Genomic DNA, 22,976 nt, shown 5'->3' on the forward strand with positions numbered 1-22,976 from the left:
AAAAACAAAACAAAAAACACAACAGAATTATTGTGATTTAATTTTTTAAAAAATCCAAATGTGATGACTACTCATCACTTCTCTTGTGCAAAGTGGCCACAGGAGGGCATTTTATCCCAACATTTAATGGCATGTTGTTGAATCTCCGGATCTGCTTTCTTTTCAAGTTGTTAAGTGCAGACATTTGAAAAACTGCTTTTTGGGAACGTTCAGGATTGAAAAGTGGTTGAAACCAATCTGTTTTACTTGGCATATATAAAGATGCTTCTCACCCCATTCTTTTTTCTTCTTCCCCAGCTAGGCTACCACTAGTGGACGAGAGAAAGCTCAGCATACAACTGTGATTAGATAGGCAGACAAGTACCCCTTCCAAACAAGCCAACAGCCTGGGAGAAGAAGAAATGATCACAAAGGGTGAAGTATTTTGATGCAGAATCAAGGGTTATGGAATACAACATTTTTAGAGGCCAGAATTTTTCGACTCCTTTTATTGCATATTGAGGTTTGCACAAACTACCCAGATGAATGGAATCCAAACAGCTGGTAAAGATAAAACCAAAAAGACAAATGTTACGGTAGATACAAAAGACTACCCCTTCCATCCCAAATGTGCTTTTTCTATAAGCAAAGAAACAATTGGGACAATTTTACATGTATTAAATCTTCCTTCTCCTTCTCCTCACCCTCATCCTCATTATTACTGCTTGTTTTTTTTTTAAATGAAAATGTATTGCACTGTGTAGCAGATTGTTAATCATTTCTTATCAACCAGCTGAAACTTAGAATGGAATAAATTGTCTTTTTTTATGTTTTAATACTGAAGACTTGCAGTGGTGATTTTTAAAAAATCCACCAGAAAGAATACGTTTCTCTAAAAGGGGCAATATGGTAGAACTTCAAATATGCAGAAAATAGAGGTGCAGGTTGCCTAGAACCAGAGATTTTTTTTCCTCTCACATGCCTTTTGGAAGGTATGTTTTGTTGCATTGTGGTGCCCTCTAGTGTCTTTTTTGAAGTATAGTAACATGTGGAAAAAGTTGTCATTGAATCAATTCAAAACCATAAACGATCTGATTTTAGCCCAGGATTTGAAAGAAAATAGATAAGATCTGAGATAAAATGAAGCTCAGATGTTGGCAGGTCACAGATATTGCATCTCTTCATGTTTTTGAAGCTCGTTGCCACCATGTTTACTCCATGAATCTTTCAGAGACATGTCAAGCTCTTGTTATATGAAAAACATGGCATTGGGAGAGAAAATATAAAATAAAGAAACTGCTAAGTATGGAGAAAACTAGTGAAAATGTAGCTGTCTCATTAATTTCTATTAACTCATTCTTAATCATGTTTTTTTAAAGTTATTTTAAATCATTTAAAGTTCCCTATACAACAGTTTCTCTCCTTGTCTTAACTGAAACTTGACTGTCCTCTGACAATATCATTTACATTCTCCTACTGCCACCAAGACAGGGGACCTAAAGGATATTACAGGTTCAGGAGGAGAAGTCTATATACTTCTTATTTTCCCCCAAAACTTCAAACCCTATTCATCTGTGACCTGCCAGCAAACCTCAATAATACTGAAACTCACAAGATTGGATTCTTTCATCCTCTCCTAATTCTTGCAGTTGACACCATATGACACTGAGATTATGTTCTCAACTTTTATGAATTACTTTAGCACTTAGTTCCCAATCTTCTGTTCTGCTCTATAGCCTGCAATATTTCTTGGGAATGCCAACATCCATATTGCTGACCCCTCAACATGCTTTTTCAATGATTTTCTTCAGATCTACCTCTTTAACTGTAAAAAAGACCAAGACATTCTTCCCACTTCCACACTTGCATGTTGCACCAGAGATGTCACCATAGAACAGAACAGAATGCCACCTAAGATATAAGAAAGATTCTGAACTAAAAAGTCCATTCTCTGACTAAATATAACCACTTCTTCTTTACTTATATGAGCTTTTGCAATCTAACATTACCATTTCTTCTCCCTAGTTCTGAACACTATCCCTGTACTTCTTCCTTTTCACCCAATCTACCTTTTTCGCTTTCAGGCAATCTACCTGCTCTATTCTCAGCCTTGCCTCTAAGATTAGCCTCTTTTAAAATTTTACTAGTTTAGTGTCTAGTGATTTCATGAGTCACTTATAGCACTTTTTACTCCACACATTTTTATGCTCTGCCAATCATAAACCTTTGATAACTCACACCATTGGATTTCTCCATTTTTACTCAAAGATTGTTGAGTTTCAGTAGAGACAGTCACAAAAAAAGCCTTTTTTTTTAACCTCACATATGCAGGGTTCAAAGTCTGTTTGGACATAATAGTTAATAAATTCCACTAATATCGTCTCACTACCTCATTCCTTACGGTGACTGTTCCATATGTTTTGCTGTCTTCCAAAAATCCCACAAGTCTTCTTATGCTTACTCTCACCACAGCTGATCCGGTATCCAACATCATTGAGTACCTCTAGAATCAAATATGAACTCCGGTTTGGCATTTAAAGACATATACACCCTGGACTTTTATTTCCAGCCTTTTTAGCTTTATGTTACTCCCTTCTAAGGACTCTGTAGTCCATTTGCTCTAAAAGCCTTGTTATTCTTCACACATGACATTCCATGTCCTATCTCTTTTCCTTTGCACTGGCTCTCCACAATACTTATGTAACCCAGGCTTCCAAACAACTCCAGGTTGTTTTGTGTAATGATGTCTACATACACACAAAGAAAAGTGATTTCTTTTGGTGAAGAGAATGTTGAGTGCAACACAATCATGATAAATCCCTGTGTAAAGGATGGAATCAGTTCCAGAGTCTCTTAAAAGTGAGACATGTGTGGTTCCAGAGACTTTTGGGAGAGACACAGGGAGAGATCAGAAGCAGACGTGTAGGGGAACCTGGCTCTTCAAAAATGTTTTAGAGCCCTTGGCTTCCTTTAAGAATTAGCTAGAGCATGATCATATGCTAGTGTCTTCCTGTCAAAAGCTAACTCGTATCTACTTTGTATGTATCTTGTGTTTATTTAGATAAGCACAGTACACTTTGTCTTTCCCATAAGAAGATCAACTGAAGCATTCAGGGATTGCTTTCATATATATATATTTTTTTCCCTTTGGAATATTCAACACAGTGTACCAACTTCAGAAATTCTTATTCATTCACTGATTAATATCTGAGGTAAGTTTCCTCAACTTATCATTTTCTTTCTTCTGTTCCTTGGCAGCATCACCTATTATCTCCTCTTTGTTGTTGATCAGAGGGAAGATATATCCTTACTCATTATCAAAGGTAATCCCTCCGCTAATTCCCATGATTCCTTCTCTTCCTAGCTCTTCAAGGGCCTTACTCCAGGAATCACCTCTTTCATGCATTGTCAATCTCTCCCTCCCCAATGGTTCTTCCACAAATTTCTTATTCCTTTATTCAGTCCTTTCATCCTATTTCTATCATCCTAGTATAGGTTGTGATCTCTGCCAGACTGTATAAAAGTTCTCCCAAATGAAGCTACTTATGGTCACATTATATACTTAGGGATAAGATTCTTATCATTTGGACTCTCAGTTGGGATTAGACTTTTTCATGTTTTCATGAGAACAGAGGCAATCAGGGCAAACCTAAGCTTAATTTCTTTACAAGAAAAATAAGGCAAAAATCTATGTGGTCATTGACAAATAAGATTATATATATTTATAAACATTTGCACAAAGATGTGACCCAATTGTCAAATCATTTTACATTGATCTTTTAAACAATTAAGGGCTACAAATAGAAAATCTTCTCTTATCAAACTCCCATACCACATTACCAAGCATTCCTTTCTAGTCCATTAATGTTCTCTACATAAAATATGCTTATTAAAGATTTGTTCAATGAATGAATGAATAAAAGGATTCTGGAAGACAATATGTATACGAGAAGGAGTGTATGATCTTCTTCATGTACATATCTGGTCATATCACTCTTCTGCTTAAAACCCTTCTGTCACTATGGATTAAAGTATAAACTCTTAATACAAAATTAAAAGCCTTCTACTCACTGGCACCACCCTGCCTTTCTAGTGTTATCTCATGATTTCCCTTTCCACATCCTTTAAGAACTAGCCAAACTAGACTCCCACGGTCAAATTGTATACATCCCACACTGTCTGACTTTTCTGCCATTGTTCATGCCCTTTCCTTTGACTAGAATCCCTTCTTCCAATTGAATTTCCCGACCCACCCTAGAAAGCCCAACTCAAATGTCATTTCCTCCATGAAGTTTTCCATGATCACTCAGATGGCATATTTTGACATTTCCCCTTTTGAACCTCAAGGAAAAGTTTATACCTCCAGTCTATGCTTATCATATATGATTTTGTATTATAGTTTAACATATATTTGTGTCATATACTACTACTAAATGTTAAGCTCTATGAAGAAAGAAACCATGTTTTATTCAAATTACATTTTACTCCATAGCACAGTACTTTTATATAGTAATGCTTGATGAAAGGGTTTTTAATTGTGTTTAATTGTTGTCTGAGTCATGTGTTCTTAAATTTTTTGTGTGTGTGTATGTGCTATGGAACCTTTTGGCAATCTGGTGAAGCTAGATCTCTTCTTAGAATATTTTTAAATGCATAAAATCATATATGATTTTGTATTATAGTTTAACATATATTTGTGTCATATACTACTACTAAATGTTAAGCTCTATGAAGAAAGAAACCATGTTTTATTCAAATTACATTTTACTCCATAGCACAGTACTTTTATATAGTAATGCTTGATGAAAGGGTTTTTAATTGTGTTTAATTGTTGTCTGAGTCATGTGTTCTTAAATTTTGTGTGTGTGTGTATGTGCTATGGAACCTTTTGGCAATCTGGTGAAGCTAGATCTCTTCTTAGAATATTTTTAAATGCATAAAATAAAATATATAAAATTACAAAGGAATCTAATTATAATGAAATGCAGGCATCAAAAGATTTGTAAAAAAAACAATTTTATGGATTCCCAGGTTAAGAATCCCTGCAACTCTAAGAAAATAACCATTGAAATGATTTAAAATAAAATTATGCCTCCAACCAAAAAACAAGTCAAAATCATTTTGTTACTTTCAAAATCACTGAGTCATAACAGACTAATCTGTAAGTGAAGTTGAACAACATTACAGTTTAATGCAAAAATATTGTAATTTAGAGTAAAAACAATATGTTGGAGTTTGAAAACCATCACTTACTTTCTGTGGGATTTTGAAAGTTACTTCAATTTTCTAAGTTTCAGTTTCTCATCTATAAATGCCTTCCTAAGCTACTTTAAAGGGGTAGTTGTGAGAAAAAATTTATATATATATATATATATATATATATATATATATATATATATATATATATATGTATATATATATATATATATATATATATATATATATATATATATATATATATACATATATATACATATACACACACACATATCATATGCATATATACAAATAGTGATATAAATAAGTGAATACCATCATCACATTTATACTACCTTTCATGATGAAGAGAATAACTTATAGCAATAGTCTTCTAAGCTGGAAAGCATCTCTAAATTTCGATTTGTTAATGTTTGTTTTGTATGAAGCAGAGAAAATATGTAAAACCAAGAACACTAATACAAAAATGTGATAACTATTGTATAATAAAATGAAACTTATTGACTCCCCCCGCAATAGAAAATTCTTATCTTTTTTTTCTTCCCATTTTAGTGATATTTAGATATGAGTTCTCTATATACTTTGCTTCCTGGACTGATTTGCAATCAATGACATACTCAGATTTCTCATTTAGTACAAAGGTATGAATTTAGAGATTTTCTCTATTCAAAGTGATTTGTTTGGGATCAAACCTACAGTTTTGATTAATGTTATAGTCTACTAAGCTGACTACTCTGCCATGGTTAGCAGTTTGGTCAGATTGCACATAATTGATTACTGAGCTTCATTCTACTAATAACAATAAAGGACTTCATAGGAACTAAGGAACTGTAGAAACTAAATGAACTAAGTAGATCTAACAGTTAAAATTTAATAAGAATAATGTAGAAATGAAATTTAAGAGGGAGAATGTAAATAGTCTCAGACAGGTTTAAGAAATCACCTTCATAAACATAAGATGGGAGAGGCTTGAATACAAAGAAGTTTTCAAACAATCTGAGTGATTTAGTGAACTGCAAACTCACTATAGGTGATTGTTGTGGTATGGTAACAAAAAAAAGGCCCCTTTAAGTAAGACATAAAATGCAAGAATAATAAGGTGACAATCCTTGCATTCTCTCCCCTGATCATGCATCTGTATAGTGTATTTAATTCTGTGAGACATGTTTTAGGAAGGACATTGATAAGTCTCAGAGTATACAAAGGATGACTATCAGGAAAATAAAAGTTTTGAGATTATATCGTATGAGGAGCAATTGAAGGAAGCTAGGATGTTAAGATTGTAGAAGAAATGCTTGGTGGGATCTGATAGCTATCTTTAAGTATTTGAAAGTTTGTCACATGGAAGAAAGTTTAGAGTTTAATTAATTAATTCATCTATCTATCTATCTATCTATCTATCTATCTATCTTAGCATCACAGGATGGAACTAGTAAAAGGAAGAAATAGTAAAGAAAAGAGTTTAGGCTTGATGTGATAAAAGCAAACAAATGAAAACAAACAAAAACCACACTTCCTAACAAATTGGACCTATCCCGGAGTGGAATGGGCTGCCCTGGAAAGTTCCCCTTCACTAGAGGCCATTAAGCAAAGGCTGTATGGTCACTTGCATAACATGTTCAAGGGCAAGTGAGATTCTAGATTAAATATTGGATGTCGGTTGCACTAGATGGCCTGTGAGACCCCTTCCTACTCTAAATTCTGTAAAGCTGAGAGCTCATGAGAGGGAGCCAATATAATTTCCTTTCTGTCGACTCATTAAGACAATTCACTTTTTAGGTGTCAGTGGGCTAGCATATGAATTTGGGACATTTGTTATATTTCATCAATTGGGGATGAATAGGTTACTTCAAACTGTTGTGGGAAGGGAGAACCAATATTTTGCATTTCCTATCCTCTACTTTTTAACAGATGTTTGATAGAGAACCTTGGTCCCTAGAGGAATGGGTGCCTACACTTTGACATAGTCTTCTAGGGAATGACTAATCCTCTTTCTCCTCAGTCCCAGAGGTGGGTCTCTTGGTCAAAGGGATGGCAGCAACTAGGATAGTGGTGAAATATTAAGTGTTCCTGTTCCCCTAATTTCATGACTCAACTCTGAAGACGTATTAGAAAAGATATCTGCCATTTGTACATGTTCTCAACCATATGACATCAATAGAAAACAACCACTTAGTCAAGTAGTGGGAATTCTTGAGGGCATGGGAAGTTTTCAGGGCAGCACCTACCCTGGGATTGTCTCTTTAGGAACCCATGTTTTAAGGGTTCCAGACTCTAGTCTCCTAAAGTGATAAGGTAGAGTTCCAGGCAGGTGTTTATCTCTTGGGGAAAAGAGGCACCTCCACATTCTCGTTAGTTGGAGGGGAAGCTGTAGTAAGGAGGAGCAAATGGTCTGGACTTTGCTTTCTACTATTGATATAAGTTATTTGGACAGGATGGGTTTGATGGGAATAGTGTTGCCTCTTTAACAAGTTCATTTTCCCTTCCTACAGGGATCCAAACTTTCACGTAGTACCATAAAGATGGATGACATATATGATTTTGGAATGAACATGAGACTAACTGGAATATTGGATGGTTGCCCAGAAAACAACCCCAAATTTATTTTCTTCCCAAAGGGAACCTAAAGCATCAAGTGTCAATACAAGTCTGGAAGACAAGAGAGGACTCTGGAAGGAAGAAGAAATTTATTGGAAGAGAAGTGGAATTTTATTGATTGTAGGCTACTCTGAGACTTTTCTGTGTTTTCTGAATTTCCTGAGGGAAAATAAAGGTTATCTTATACTCAGTATGGTTATTAGAGGGAATCACATCTGTGGGGATAGAGAAAAGAACTACATTCTGAGATACTTTTATTAGGGACAGAATGAGCTAAAGATAACGTGTGTTGTAGAGGGAGTGTTTAAAGGTATATGGATTGGTCTGGGGTGAAGGATTATAGGTTACAGATATGTTATATTCAGTGTTCATTCTGGTGGCACTTTGTTTCTGTTGTTCCCCTACCTCCCAAATAATTTTGTAGTCATAAAATATCATACAGTTTATTTTTTAAAAAAACAGCTCAAAGACTTCCATTGAATTTTGAAGCCATTTATCAATTCAGAATCAGAAAGAACTTTCACATAGGGTTGTCTGATACTCCCTCTATTGTCACTTCTCAATAACTGATGGACAAAGTGAGGTAGTATAGTACAGTGGAAATAAAGCTAAAATTGGAGCCAGAGGAGATAGGCTTGATCCCTGTTACTGACTATCTTTGTGATCTTGGACAAGGCACTTCACCTCTTTGGGTATCCGTTTCCTCATTTATAAAATGAGGTTGAGCTGCATGAGATCCAGGGTCTCTTCTAGACCTAGATTTTTGATTCTATGTAATCCCTTCCAGGTCTAAATAGATGATTCCCTCTTTGAAACTCTTACTGAGCAGAAATTCATTCCTACTAGAGGATATTTACCCTTTTGTCTTTTCTCTTTGTAGAGTCAGGCTATGTGTTTGCATGTAGCACCTATCTTAAAAAAGAGGTTATGAACTGCTTCCTTTTCAGCCATTTCAGTCCCTGGGTTTACATGGGCAGCTCACATAAAAGCCTTTTTCCTGCTCTGTCCCTGTCTCTGTCTCTCTCTGTGTCTCTCTTTCTGTCTCTGTCTCTCTGTCTCTGTGTCTCTCTGTCTGTCCGTCTCTGTCGCTCTCCATTCACTCAGTGTGTTTTTCTTAGTGCCCTTTGTGTGGCTTACCTGGCAAGCTGACTGAGTTTCCAAGTCCCTGTTATTTGACAATTGCCGTCTGACTGCTGTGCACAATAGGCACCATTTCCTTAAGCTGATGAGGATAAAAATGCCTTCTTTTTGCACTTGAGGGAATGAAGAAAGAGAAATGTATCTGCCCTTTTAACCAGCATTTTACTTTTTGAGCTGAACCTTTTGACTGGGGGGGGGGTACAACTATGATGTCCTTTGAGAGTAACAGAACTAATTCCTTGAAAGAAGGTAGGCAGCCATCAACGGTGCAGTTTATGTGTTGAACAGATGTATTCTGTGGAAATATGTTTTCAAATTAAATGTTGAATATTTGCTTCTCTTTCTTCTTTCTTATACCATGTTTCAAAGAGGCATCTCTCAGCACTTAAAAGGAAGAACTGTCTGGGTTTGTCTCAACAGTTCCCCCAATCTCCAGGGTGGTCTTTTGACTCAGGGAAGGGGAAAGGAATGCTCTTTAATACTAATGAAAAGCTAAGGCTTACCCAAACCTAAATTTGATTTCAAAGTTGTCTTTGAGCTATGGATTTCTTAGCATGTATTTCTGATATATTCTCTCACTGTTACTTTCCCCACTGGGGAAGTTTCAACTCACTCTCCTGAAATCAAAGAAATCTATGTAGAAAGAAAAGCCTGTTCAAAATTTCTCCCCCTCTGCCCCTTCAAAAGGCAGATGTTGGAAGAGCCATCTCTTTAGCAGGGGTGAGGATCCACTGTTAAAGAAACACATGCATTAACTAAGCTCTCTGACCTTCAGACAAATGCCTGTAAATATCTGGGAATGCCTCACCAGGAAGCGCTAACAAGCTTAAGGAGCAACTTTACATATACTGGCCACCTTGACTACAAATTTGTTAAGAACAATTGGAATTTTTTTAAGCAACCAACCAAACAACAATAAACTTAAACTTACTCTCCTTTTTCTTCTAACATCAAGAAGAATATGTTATCTCTAACTCTTCAAACTTTTACCATGTATGTAAGTAGTCCTAGATGCTGGCATTTTTGAAACCTTCTATGAAAAATATATATATTTCTGCCACATTAAAAGAGAAATACAGGATTTTGTGTTGCATTATGAATTACCTGCTGTCAATGAAATAGTAGTCAATCTGACTAGAGCAAAAAAAAAAAAGCTTAGAACTATGGATTTTTTATTTAAGTAGAAAGCGAAATTGTGGCCTAAAATTGTATAGACTTACTTTTCAGATCTAAGTTCCTGGCTCCTGCTGTGCTTTGGGTGGTGATTTTGGTATCGATCTTGACTGTGTGGAGATTGTTGGTGTCCCTGGAGATCATTACATTATGCCACTGGTTGTCATTCAGTGGCTTGTTTGAGCTCCCTTTGATGAGGTTAGCACCATTTCCCAAGTCAAAGACATAATGCAAGTACCTAAGGAAAGAACAAGAGAGGTGAGTGATGGAAGGACTTTTGAACTTGGATGAAGTAAGACACCTGGATGGATCATATAGCTGAAACCAATTTTAATTGACTGGAAAAAGATACCATGTTCTTGCCACAGGGGAGATAGATCATTGTATATCCAGTGAAATGCAAGCTTCTTGATAGCAAAAAAATGTTTTTCATTATTATCTTTGTATTCTTAGTACCACACAGTGCATGATAGGTGAATAATAAATGCTTGCTGGATGGAATTACATTGTGAAATAATGGAAACTATTTTTAACCAAAGAAATTCCAAGCATTAGGTACTGCATTTCCACTTGAATTGCCAGGAAATTTGCTTTGAAATTTCATGTCTTTCCATCCTTTTACTTCTGTGATATAGAGTCAAATCCTAATTAACCGGAAACTTGGAAAAATTAAGTGTTTGATTAATTTTCTAATTAACTTAATGATAATGATTTACATTTGCATAGTATCTTATAGAATACTTTCACATATATTATTTCATTAGAGACTTAAAATGATCTTGTTTGATCAGAGAGGACACAAGTATTGGTCTCTTCCTTTCATGTGAGCAGACCAAAGCTCAGAAAAATAATTTGTTGAAATCTTCATCGCAATTGACAAGGATAGAACTTAAACCCAGTGCTTCTGACTCCAAATCCAGCACTCCTTAAACTCGACTTGCAAGTTCCTTACTGAAAATCTTTCTAAAGGATTTCAATTCAATTTCCTGTCAATATAATGATGGTCACTTATCAGAAATTCATCTCTTGGTTTATTCTTAAGAGATCATAGACAATCTATGAATGCTGATTAAATGAGTTACTGAATCTATGGGAAAAGTCTGGCTTTCTGAGTGCCTTTTTTTTTCTAGCTAGCTATCTCTATCTTACTTGTTTGTACCCTCTTCTGCTTGGTTTCTCATCCATCTTCTGTAATCTGTGAAGAGCCTTATGTTACAAGTTTCCATCTCCCAGGTAACCCCATTGATTGATGTCTGCCTTCCAGTGACCTCAAAAATAGGAAGCCAACCAGACATGACTGAGCAAAAATAATTTCCTTTTATTCTTCACAGAATTTCAGATGAAAGAAAAGTCATAGACCATCTAATTCAAATGTTACCTAAACAAGCATTTCCTTTATCACATCCCAAAGAAATATATATATATATCTAGGCTCTGTTTAATGATCTCTGCTAGGGGTTAATTTATAACCTCTCTCCTAAAAGTGGAAGTCAACAAAATAGTTCCATGTAACTGAGGTCTCTGTTTAGTTGTATTCTAGTTATTTGGGTTTTAAAAAATATTTTGCCCTGAGATCACAAATTTAAAACCAGAATGGACATTATGAGTCCACCCCCTTGCATTTTACAAATGAGGAAACTGAGGATGATAGAAGTCAAGTGAATTACCCATAATCATAGGGGTTAGCAGAATGGTGAATAGCAGAATAGCAGAATTGTGATTTGACCTCCTAACCTGGTGACTCTAAATTCATAGCTTTTTCCACTACACCACACTTGATTTGATATGCACCTACCCTTTAACTAATTCAACCACGATAAAATCATTTCCATCGCCACTATTGTATAAAATCAATCCATCTAGGGATGTTGTCTTGAATTGGAAAAAAAGATGCATAGAGGTGTATGCTTGCAATGTAGCTAAGGCAACATAACTTGATTTGGTCTTGAAAGTGACAGGATCTGCTATGATGTTCCTGAAGCCAAATCTGGCATTTAGCTCACAGTAGTCTATGTCGCCATTTTTACACAAGTCAATATATGCCATTCCATTAAAAGTCAGGCTTTGCAGGTGGCCAATGAAATTGGAGGGGACAGAGGACAGATAACGCCTCTCTGTTATGATTCCAGTTTCTATGTTGTGGAATTCCAGCCTCGTGTGATCTCCTGCCATTTGGCCTAGAAAGAGAAAAAATAATCACATCATTGTAGTGCTTCATTGAAAAATATGAAAAAGAATTAGCAATTTCAAAATTACCACAGAAAACATAATTCTTTAAAACATTTCCCCCTTGTTTTTAAGTTGCACTAGGTACAAAAGCCCTTCTTTTCTCTTCCTTCTTGACCTCCTGCTTCTTCATTTGCCAATTGTGTTTTAATCCTTAGTGTGAAATTTCTGGTGATGATCCCTTTTAAGTTTAATTAGTATAGTCTTCATATAGCAGAGTTCATTGTTGGAATAACACAAGGGAATGAGAGTTGTATACAACATCTGTCATCTGTATTTTCATTCTTAACTATATAAGTCCCATTAAAAAATCATCTTCCATTATCAGTCCAAGTTAAAAAAAAAACTATAACAGAGTAAGTGAATGAATGATAAAGCATTTATTAAGTACTTACTGTGTGCTAAGCACTGGGGATAAAAATAAAGGTGAAATAGTTCCTGCCCTCAAGGGGATTATATTCTAATTGGGAGAGGTAATACATAAAGAGAAGCAAGAAATCAGGGGTGGATGAGGTACAACTTCATTGACATGGTTTGGAGGTGGCTAAGGAATGACAAGTTGACCTGGTTCTGGGCAAGATAATGTAAAAAGCTCTCATATCAGGGCCCATGGTGCCAGAGACAAAGTCCAGCTCATTCTGGTGGGAAAAGGTTGAGGATAATTAGAGAAATAGAACACTGAAGCCATGAAAGCTGCACAACTTTTATGGGCTCATCCTAGCTTTATGACTAACAAGTTCTTATTTTGCAACTTGATTTCCTCCAATGCAATTACCATTCCCATTCCCAGTGGAAATGGAAAATAGCTGCTCATTACCACACACTCACGTAGTCTTCTCCTTAAATTTGAAAAAAAAAATTAACTAGGTATCTGCTACTGACTTTTTAAACAAATAACGGTGATTCTTCAACCTTTTCACATAAAAATTTTCCAGTCCATCTCTAAGTGACACTGTTCTAGATTGCATACTCTGTCCACTTTGTGTACAAAATCTCAGTTCCTAAATTAGGCAAAATGTTTCCAAAAGAAGTATGACAAATATAGAGCACACTAGCAAAATTATCTCAGAAAACCTTGATGTTATGGTCTTCTTTCCATTTCTGAATGAAGATATGGTCATTTAAAAATAAATCACATAAAACAACATTGAATAGTTTTTTTATAAATTTGTTTATTTTCAATTTTCAATATTTACTTCCACAAGATTTTGAGTTCCAAATTTTCACCCCATCTCCCCCTCCCCCACCCCAAGATGGCATGACTTCTGAATAGCCCTTCCTCTAGTCTGCCCTCTCTTCTATCTCTTCCCCTTCTCTTATCCCCTTCCCCTTCTATTTTCCTGTAGGGCAGGACAGACTTCTGTACCCCATTTCCTGTATTTCTTATTTCCCAGTAGCATGTGAAAACAATTTTTTTAAAACTTGTTTTTAAAACTTTAGGTTTCAAATCTTTCCCTTCCTCCCTCCCCACCCACCCTCATTGAAAAGGCAAGCAACTCAATATAGGTTATACATGTGCAGTTATGCAAAACACTTCCACAGTAGACATGTTGTGAAAAACTAACTCTATTTCCCTTAATCCTATCCTGCCCTCCCATTTATTCTATTCTTTCTTTTGACCCTGTCCCCCTTCAGAAGTATTTGCTCCTGATTACCCTTTCCCAATCTGCCCTCCTCTCTATCATCCCCTGCTCTCTTGTCCCCTTCTCCCCCTATTTTCCTAGGGTAAGACAGATTTCCTTACCCAATTGAATGTGTATGTTATTCCCTCCTTAAGCCAAATCCTATGAGAATAAGATTCACTCATTCCTCTCACCTTCCCCATTTCCCCTCCACTGTAAGAGCATTTTCTTTTCTGTTTTTTTTTTGTGAGATAATTTACCCCATTCTACCTCTCCCTTTCTTCTTCTCAGAATATAATCCTCTCTCATCCCTTAATTTTATTCTCCAGATATGACCCCTTAATCTTCAACTCACCCTGTGCCCTCTATCTATCTATCTATCTATCTATCTATCTATCTATCTATCTATCTATCTATCTATCTATCTATCTATCTATCTATCTATCTATCTATCTATCTACTATACATACATATAATTTTTTCCTCCAACTACCCTAATACTGACAAAGGTCTCATGAGTTATAAATATCATCTTTCCATGCAGGAATGTAAACAGTTCAACCTTAATAAGTCTCTTATGATTTCTCTTTCCTGTTTACCTCTTCATGTTCCACTTGAGTCTTGTATTTGAAAGTCAAATTTTCTATTCAGCTCTGGTCTTTTCATCAAGAATGCTTGAAAGTCCTCTATTTCACTGAATGACCATTTTTTCCCCTGAAGGATTATACTCAGTTTTGCTGGGTAGGTGATTCTTGGTTGTAATCCTATCTCCTTTGCCCTCCAGAATATTATATTCCATGCCCTGTGGTCCTTTAATGTAGAAGCTGCTAAATCTTGTGTTATCCTGATTGTGTTTCCACAGTACTTGAATTGTTTCTTTCTGGCAGCTTGTAATATTTTCTCCTTGACCTGGGAACTCTGGAATTTGGCTACAATATTCCTAGGAGTTTTCCTTTGGGGATCTCTTTCAGGAGGAGATCTGGATTCTTTCAATTTCTATTTTGCCCTCTGGTTCTAATATCAGGGCAGTTTTCCTTGATAATTTCTTGAAAGATGATGTCTAGGCTCTTTTTTTGATCATGGCTTTCAGATAGTCCAATAATTTTTAAATTCTCTCTCCTGGATCTATTTTCCAGGTCAGTTGTTTTTCCAATGAGATATTTCACATTCTCTTCTATTTTTTCATTCTTTTGGATTTGTTTTACAGTGTCTTGATTTCTCATAAAGTCACTAGCCTCCAATTGCTCTATTCTAATTTTTAAGGAAGTATTTTCTTCAGTAATCTTTTGGACTTCCTTTTCCATTTGGCCAATTTTGCTTTTTAGGGCATTCTTCTCCTCATTGGCTTTTTGGACCTCTTTTGCCATTTGGGTTAGGCTATTTTTTAAGGTGTTATTTTCTTCAGTATTTTTTTGGGTCTCCTTTAGCAAGCTGTTGACTTGTTTTTTCATGATTTTCTTGCATCACTCATTTCTCTTCCCAGTTTTTCCTCTACTTCTCTTACTTGCTTCTCAAAATCCCTTTTGAGCTCTTTCAAGGTCTGGGACTGATTCATATTTTTCTTGGAGGCTTTGGATGTAGGAGCTTTCTTCTGGTTGCATATTTTGATCTTCTTTGTCACCAAAGTAAGATAATATAGTCTGACTCTTTTTGCACTGCTTGCTCATGATCCCAGCCAATTACTTGAGTTTTAAACTCTTTGTTAAGGTAAGAGTCTGCTTCCAATGTGGAGAATGTACTGTCCCAAGCTTCGGGGGTTTATATAGCTGTTTTCAGAGATACTTGTAGGGACCCATAAATTTTCAGTTCTTGCAAGGTGGTATGATAAGGGGAGAGGTGTTTACTCCTTTCCTGGCCTGTGCTGTGGTCTATTAGTGACCACAAGCACACCTTTCTGCCCTGGAACTGTGAGGAAGGTTTCCTGTCCACAGCCACTACAAGCCAGCACTCCTCCTCACCCAAGGACCCCCATCCATAACTGTGACCCAGATCCAAGCACAGGCTAAGCAAGAGATTCCTACCTCAGCACCAGCAGAGACATCCCTGCAATTCTCCTCTGATCAGCCACTTTATTCCTCCTCAGTCTGTGGACTGGAAGCTTGGGAAGCAGCTGCCCCCCTCCCCATGCCACTCTCTTGGGGAATGGAGCTGAGGCCCCGCCTTCCTCTCTCAGCACCAAAGAAACAGACTTTTCCCATTGACCTTCTAAGTTGTCTTTGGCATTTGTGGATTGAGGAGTCTGGAAACCTCCTCAGTTTCCCAGGATTCAGTCCTCTGAGGCCTGCTCCAGGTTTGCTGCAGCCTGCGTGCCCATGCCACACTGAGCTCTGCTCCCAGCCCAGGGAGATATACCTTTCTGATCAATCATCCAGGTTGTCTTGGGCTGGAAATTTGCTTCATTCTGTCTTTTTGTGGGTTAAGATGCCTTAGAATTTGTTTAGAGCCATTTTTATAGGTATTTGGAGGGGTTTGGGGCCTCAATAGTTATTAATGATTCATTCTGACCCCAGATCATTTTCTGTCATGACCCATGCAAAGTCAATCTTGTCCTGTCTTGCCTTTGTACAGATAACTATTACTTCTTTGATTTGTCCTTGCCCATTTTAGTTGACATCTTGCTTCTTCTCCAACTTTTCAGAGTCATTTTCACTTCTAATCAAGTTCTTCAAGGTACTACTCACCCCACTCAACTTGGTGTAATTGGAAAGTTTACCGAGCATACTCTATTCCATCATCCGTGTCATTAATGAAAATGTTAATTAGTTCTAGGCTTACTACCATCGGTTGAGAACTTCCACTTGATATACCAGCCAGGCTGACATTTTTTAAATGTTAGAGGTGAAGGGACCTTGGAAACCATCTAGTCTACCCTACATTTTTATTTTTTCTTTTAATTTTATTTATTTTATTCTCAAGTTAAGAAATAGAACAAACATTTTCATGATATAGAATAGAATTAACAGAATAGAATAGATTGAATATGAAACTATAGATCTATTATATACAATTCCTTTCAAATATATAATAAAGTTATCATGTAACTGTTTTCCTTTTTTTTTTCTCCCCTCTCCCCCAAGATGGTTACCATTAGACACAAATCATTCTATACATGCTTCTACTGTTCAGTTCTTTCTCTGGATGCAGATAGAAGCTTCCTTCATAGGTCCTCTGTAGTTAATTTGGGTATAATCTAGTCTACCCTTCTCTTTTCACCAATGAAGAAATTGAGGTTGAGTGATTCAATAACTTGCCCAAGGTGACCCAACTAGTTTGCTGCCTTCTTTAGACTCCAGGTGTCCAGATTTCTTCTTCCAGTGTCGTTCTACTATATTATAGCTGCTTTTTCATCAGTGATGACTTCTCTGATTCCATTCCTTCAATTAGTTAAAAATACTTTTCTTTCATTTAATTAAAATAGTGAAAACCAGATCTTTAAAGAAGTTTTAAAATGTTATTAGCAAAAAAAAAAAGACCATTTATCTTATTGCATTTGCCTATTTGACAGCTAATAACTTCCCCTATATCTAAACAAAATCCATCCCCAGGCACACATACTCCTATTCAATTTTCACCTTCTTTCTTTAGCCCCTGATACTAGTGACCTACATTATTACTATCCTTTGACCTGTTTTACTTTCCTTCCTATTTTCTTTCCTATGTTGTTAAAGTATCAGACTGTTATGCATAACAGGCCATCCTTTCTCCCAAATCAGGGGAGCTATCTCAGGCCTTTTTTAATTTGCAACATCTAACACTATGCTGTCTAACAGTAGGATACTTCTTTATGTCTTCGGTCCTTTCATCAATCAATCAATACACATCTATTAATTGCTTGTCATAAATCCTGTGATTAGTGCTGGAGATGTAAAGGCAAAAATAAATCAGTCTCTGCTGTCCAGAAGCTTTTATTCTATCAGGGTTCCAGAAGCTAATTTTAAAATATGTGGCAATTTGGATTTCTGATTCTTATTTAGGTACAGTTTTACTTGTCCTCTTCAGCTCCTCCATTCTTAGGAATTACATTCAACTTGTGATTATTTCTACAAAAGAAACTACCACACTACCACCCTTTGGGAAACCTGTCTCCTGGGATAGCAATCAATCAATAATCAATAAATATTTATTAAATGTGTAATATGTGCCAGGCATTGTGCTAAGTGCTAGATCCTCCATAGCATACCATGTCACAAGATTCATTCACTGCATTAGCCTCCAACAAATATTTTAACTTCCAGGAAGAATTGTGAGTTCAAGGAGTCAAAAGCTGGCCTCAACATAGAGTTAAGCCATCTGGAGAATTTGTTTTGCTTGACTATACATATTTGTTACAAGAGATTTGTTTTTCTTGTCTTTTCCTTCCCTCCACCCCCAGTAGAATGGGGGTGGGGAATAGGGGGAAACAAAATATTTTTATATTAATTGAAAAAAATAAAGAAGTGAGGACTTCTACATATTTGAAATGTATACACTTTCAGTTGAGGTCACTGTATTATTACTTTTACTGTTTATAATAGATTTTCCATGAAAAGGGAGTATGTAATTATAAAAACAAAACACACCAATAAAACTGAAAGTGACAAAAATATGGAGTTCTCTACTTTCTCTTCTCAGTTCATTTGTTTACAGCAGTGGATAACTTGAGAATATTTCATTGATTGTTTGCTGACTCATTGGAGTCATCCAAAGCAATAATTATAATTGACATTTGAGGAAATTGAGGGAATTAGGACAGCAAGTAGTTAATCGTGGGAACTGAGTGAACCATGCTCACTCTACCTTGTAACTCAATTCTGGAGCTAACAGTTTCTATTCAATTATTCTTCTAGTCTAATTTCAGTCTCATGACAAAAATTTATTCAATTGTGAGAACTGGGAGAAAATCTTACTGTGTTGCTTGAACCTAACCCTGCATGGCTGGGACACTGAACCACCTCTCCCTGCTGTTAAGAAAATCTTAACCAAGGACCTAGGTCATGCTGAACAGAAACTCAGTCAGATTCAAAGATTGATGCAAGCAGTTTTCTTACAATTGCACATCTCAAGTAACCCATATATCTTATCTGAAAATGAGCCCCATACTGGTCAATTAGTTATTATTTCCATATTCGTTTTATTGTTTGCAGACCCTTGGAGGGCAGTAGGACACTTCTTTTCTTGAATTTAGGGAATTACATCTGTTTACTCTCCTTTTCCCAACTTGGAAAGTCCCTAACATTTCTTCCAACTAGAAATCAGATATCTAATGTTGTTTTGTTTCTTATTATTTGATTAATTGTTTTTAGTGTATAAAAGTCTGTCTCCCCGTGTATTTGGGGTCCAGACTAAGGAGGACTGCTCCCTCTTTGTCAGGCAATTGGCATGCATTGTTCAATAGATCATGTGTTCAGAAGATCGAGCCTTTTTTTCAGTCATTTTGTCTTTCACCTGCCACACATTTAACCTATAGAGTAAGGGCTACAGTTATCATACCTATTTTACTGATAAGGAAAAAAGCTAAGAGATGTAGCGACTTGCCTGTTGATGCAGCTAGTATCAGATCAGGTTTTGATGGGGGAAGGAAGATGAATAGGAAAAGAGCTTAAAACAGTTAAAAAAAAACAATAAAATTTTGGAGGAATAACAGAGTCCTGATGGTAAAAAAAAAAAAATGGCCAGGGTATGATATATATAGTTGAAATGAACTCTGAAATTTTAACTGAAGGTGTTGGTCCTTGTTAAAAATGTAAACAACCCTGAGAGAAGTTAACCTTTGAGCTATTATTAGATATCTCTAGAGAAGAATGTAAGGGCACATTTTGATAGAAAGGATAGAGGAGAGAGAAAGTTAATGGTATCTGACATCTGATATAAGGATGTGGGAAGGGGGAGGAAATGCCCAGAAAGTTGAGGCTGTGAAGGGCTGAAGGCAGCCTAGCTTAATGGAAAGAGCACAGGATTTTGAAGCAGAAAGCTGAGGTTTAAATTCCATCTCTCTGCTGCTTACTGGTTGTATGACCTTGAGCATTTCACTTAATCTCTCTAGGCCTCAGTTCCCTCATCTGTAAAATGAAAGGATTGAACTGGATGATCTCTACAGTCATTTCCAGCTCTAAATACTCTAAGATAAATTTTATCTGACAGAGCTAAAACTTTCATTTTCTGAAAGTTCTCTCCAATGTCCTCTTCCTTTATTAAGTATATACCTTTATGGCCTCTACTGCTGTAAATACTCATATGCCCTCACAGAAGAATTAAATTCCATTTTTAGTTTTATGTGTTTAGGATCACAGGATTTAGAGCTGGAAGGGATTTTAGCACATGCCTCTCACTTTATAGATGAGCAAACAGAGGCCAGAGAGGGGAGATGAATTTTTCAAGTGATAAGTGGCAGAGCTATGGTTTGAACCCAGGTTCCCTGACTCCAAATATGTGTTCTTTCCAATATAATCATTGCCTCCCATTTCCTTATGCCAGGGTAGAGTTAGTAGGACACAGATTAGAAAATCAGTGCTTCCTGTAACCTCCAATTTGCTCATAGGTGGTCACTGGCCCCTGGCAAAAGGTCAAACTCTGGCATAGGTTTTAAAAAGAAAAGTTTAAAAACACAGAAAATTCCAGGAATGGATAAAAAAGCATTTAAGGGCTTACCGTGTACTAAGTAATGCTAAGCTATATATATACATATATATATATATATATATACATACATATACCTTTAAGTGCTATATATGTATTTACATAGAAATAGATATATATAAAAACATCATATACATATATATACATATACATATACATATACATATACACATACACATACACATACACATACACATACACATACACATACACATACACATACACATACACATACACATACATATACATATACATATACATATACATATACATATACATATACATATACATACACATATACATATACATAAATGTGTATCTCATCCTTTACTCCACTTTCTACCTCTTGTTCTGGACATAATTGTCTTATCACGACTGTCTCTGTTTCTGGAAAAGATATCAGTTGGACTACCGTATGGATCAGCTTACCATCCAGTGATTGCCCATATGAAAAATCCTTTCCCTGGCCATCACTCCCTATGTATATGTGTGTGGTATTTGTATATGTATCCATATATATGCATACAAATATAGGCGTAAACATGCATATACACACATATGTATATATAATATACATCCACATATATATATGTGTGTATATATATATATATATATATACACACACATACATTTATGTATATGTGTCCATGTATACAGACCTACATATATAGGTGAGTGATGGTCAGGGAAAGGATTTTTCATGTGGGAAGTCACAAAGATGGTAAGCTGATCCATACGGTAGTCCAACTGATATCTTTTCCAGAAACAGAGACAGTCGTGATAAGACAATTATGTCCAGAACAAGAGGTAGAAAGTGGAGTAAAGGATGAGATACACATTTATGTATATGTGTCCATGTATACAGACCTACATATATAGGTGAGTGATGGTCAGGGAAAGGATTTTTCATGTGGGAAGTCACAAAGATGGTAAATTGACATGTAGGGTAGTCAGTTGGCATTTTTTTAAAAGAAACAAAATTGTGCCCAGAGCAAAAGATGAGAGTAGTTCTATATGATGATAAGGTAGATAATCAGTTGGTCCAGGTACATGGCCAGATGGGATGAGGATAATGGTCTGGACTAGGGCTAGTTATGTTGAGCTCTGCTAAGTTTGCACTCACTCACTCATTGTTTGAATCACTCCAAGATGACTAAGTAACAAAAATGTGCCTCTCTCTCCCCTCCCTCCTCCTCCCTCCCTCCTCTCTCTCTCTCTCTCTCTCTCTCCCCTCTTTCTCTCTCTCTCTCTCTCTCTCTCTCTCTCTCTCTCTCTCTCTGTCTCTCTGTCTCTGTCTCTGTCTCTGTCTCTCTCTCTCTCTCTCTCTCTCTCTCTTCTTTCTCTCTCTCTCTCTCTCTCTCTCTCTCCCTCTCTCTCTCTTCTTCTCTCTCCTCTCTCTCTCTCTCTCTCTCTCTCTCTCTCTCTCTCTCTCTCTCTCTCTCTCTCTCTCTCTCCCTCATACGTCTTTATACTTCTTTTTACAGAATAAGCTATCTTGGCCCTGGATGGCAGGTGGTGGGAAAACTTAACACCACCGTGGTTTTCTCCACTGTTGTTGCTTGACTGCCCACGTATCTTGGATGAGATGGGATCAACAACTTTACTCCTTCTGGTGACACAGAGAGTCACACAGCTTTACCATCTGCCTTGTTCCTACTCCTTCACTCTCCTGGCAGTATTATCTGATATATTTATGTAAGGTAAGTACCTCTGAGTCTTGCCATCCATCTTGTTGCTGGACTTTTAGCATTTCTAGGTCTTACTATCTTCTCTGAATCTGAACTTTCTTTTGTTTTTATCTTTCCCAACTAGAGTATGAGAACCTTGAGAACAGGCCTTGTGTCATTTTTCTATTTTTATCTACATGCTTAGCAGAGTGCATGGTACATAGTAGTACTTAATGAATGTTCTTTCTTTTTTCCCTCCCTCTTTCCTTTCCTTCCTTCCTTTCTTCTTTCCCTCCTCCCTTTATTCTTTCTTTCTTTCTTTCCTTTTCTTTCCTTCTTTCAAGACAGTTCAGCCCCAAAATGGGAGTTCCAAGGCTGAGAAATGGTTTCTGAAGATCTAAAGGAGACACCAGCAGAAGTCCTCTCAAACAAAAATTGGAACAGAAAAGAAAACAGGTCAGTTCCTAACTTGTATTCACTCAGGGCCTGCCTTTTTATACTCTTGTCAATGTTTGGCACTGGAAATCACTTCTAGAAAAAGATCATAGGGGCTTTTTTTATCATCCAAAAAGGGAACATAGGCACTCATGGGCTATGTATATCTTTATATTGCTGAAAATCCTTACATACTTGAACTGCCGAATTAAGCACTGTTCTCGAGCTTTTATGTTCAACAACATTCTGTTCATTTCTTCAAGATATGATTTGTGTCTTTCTATCCTGATGCCTTTATACATAC

The 22,976-nt window shown here is 36.5% G+C and overlaps 1 protein-coding gene across 21 annotated transcripts in view; it reads right to left on the reverse strand.

Moving 5' to 3' along the window:
• NRXN1 (neurexin 1) overlaps positions 1 to 22,976 on the reverse strand; it is a 1,404,735-nt gene that overhangs the window by 731,918 nt on the left and 649,841 nt on the right. For all 21 annotated transcript variants that reach the window (XM_020996244.2, XM_020996243.2, XM_078149514.1 and 18 more), the window contains 2 exons: positions 11,903 to 12,284; positions 10,155 to 10,345 (listed from right to left, as the gene is read on the reverse strand). In XM_020996244.2, coding sequence (XP_020851903.1) covers positions 10,155 to 10,345; positions 11,903 to 12,284 — 573 coding nt within the window. The remainder of the gene's footprint in view (positions 1 to 10,154; positions 10,346 to 11,902; positions 12,285 to 22,976) is intronic.

The sequence above is a fragment of the Phascolarctos cinereus genome, unplaced genomic scaffold (assembly GCF_003287225.1).
Source record: "Phascolarctos cinereus isolate Bilbo 61053 unplaced genomic scaffold, phaCin_HiC Scaffold_2;HRSCAF=192, whole genome shotgun sequence".
NCBI lineage: Eukaryota > Metazoa > Chordata > Mammalia > Diprotodontia > Phascolarctidae > Phascolarctos > Phascolarctos cinereus.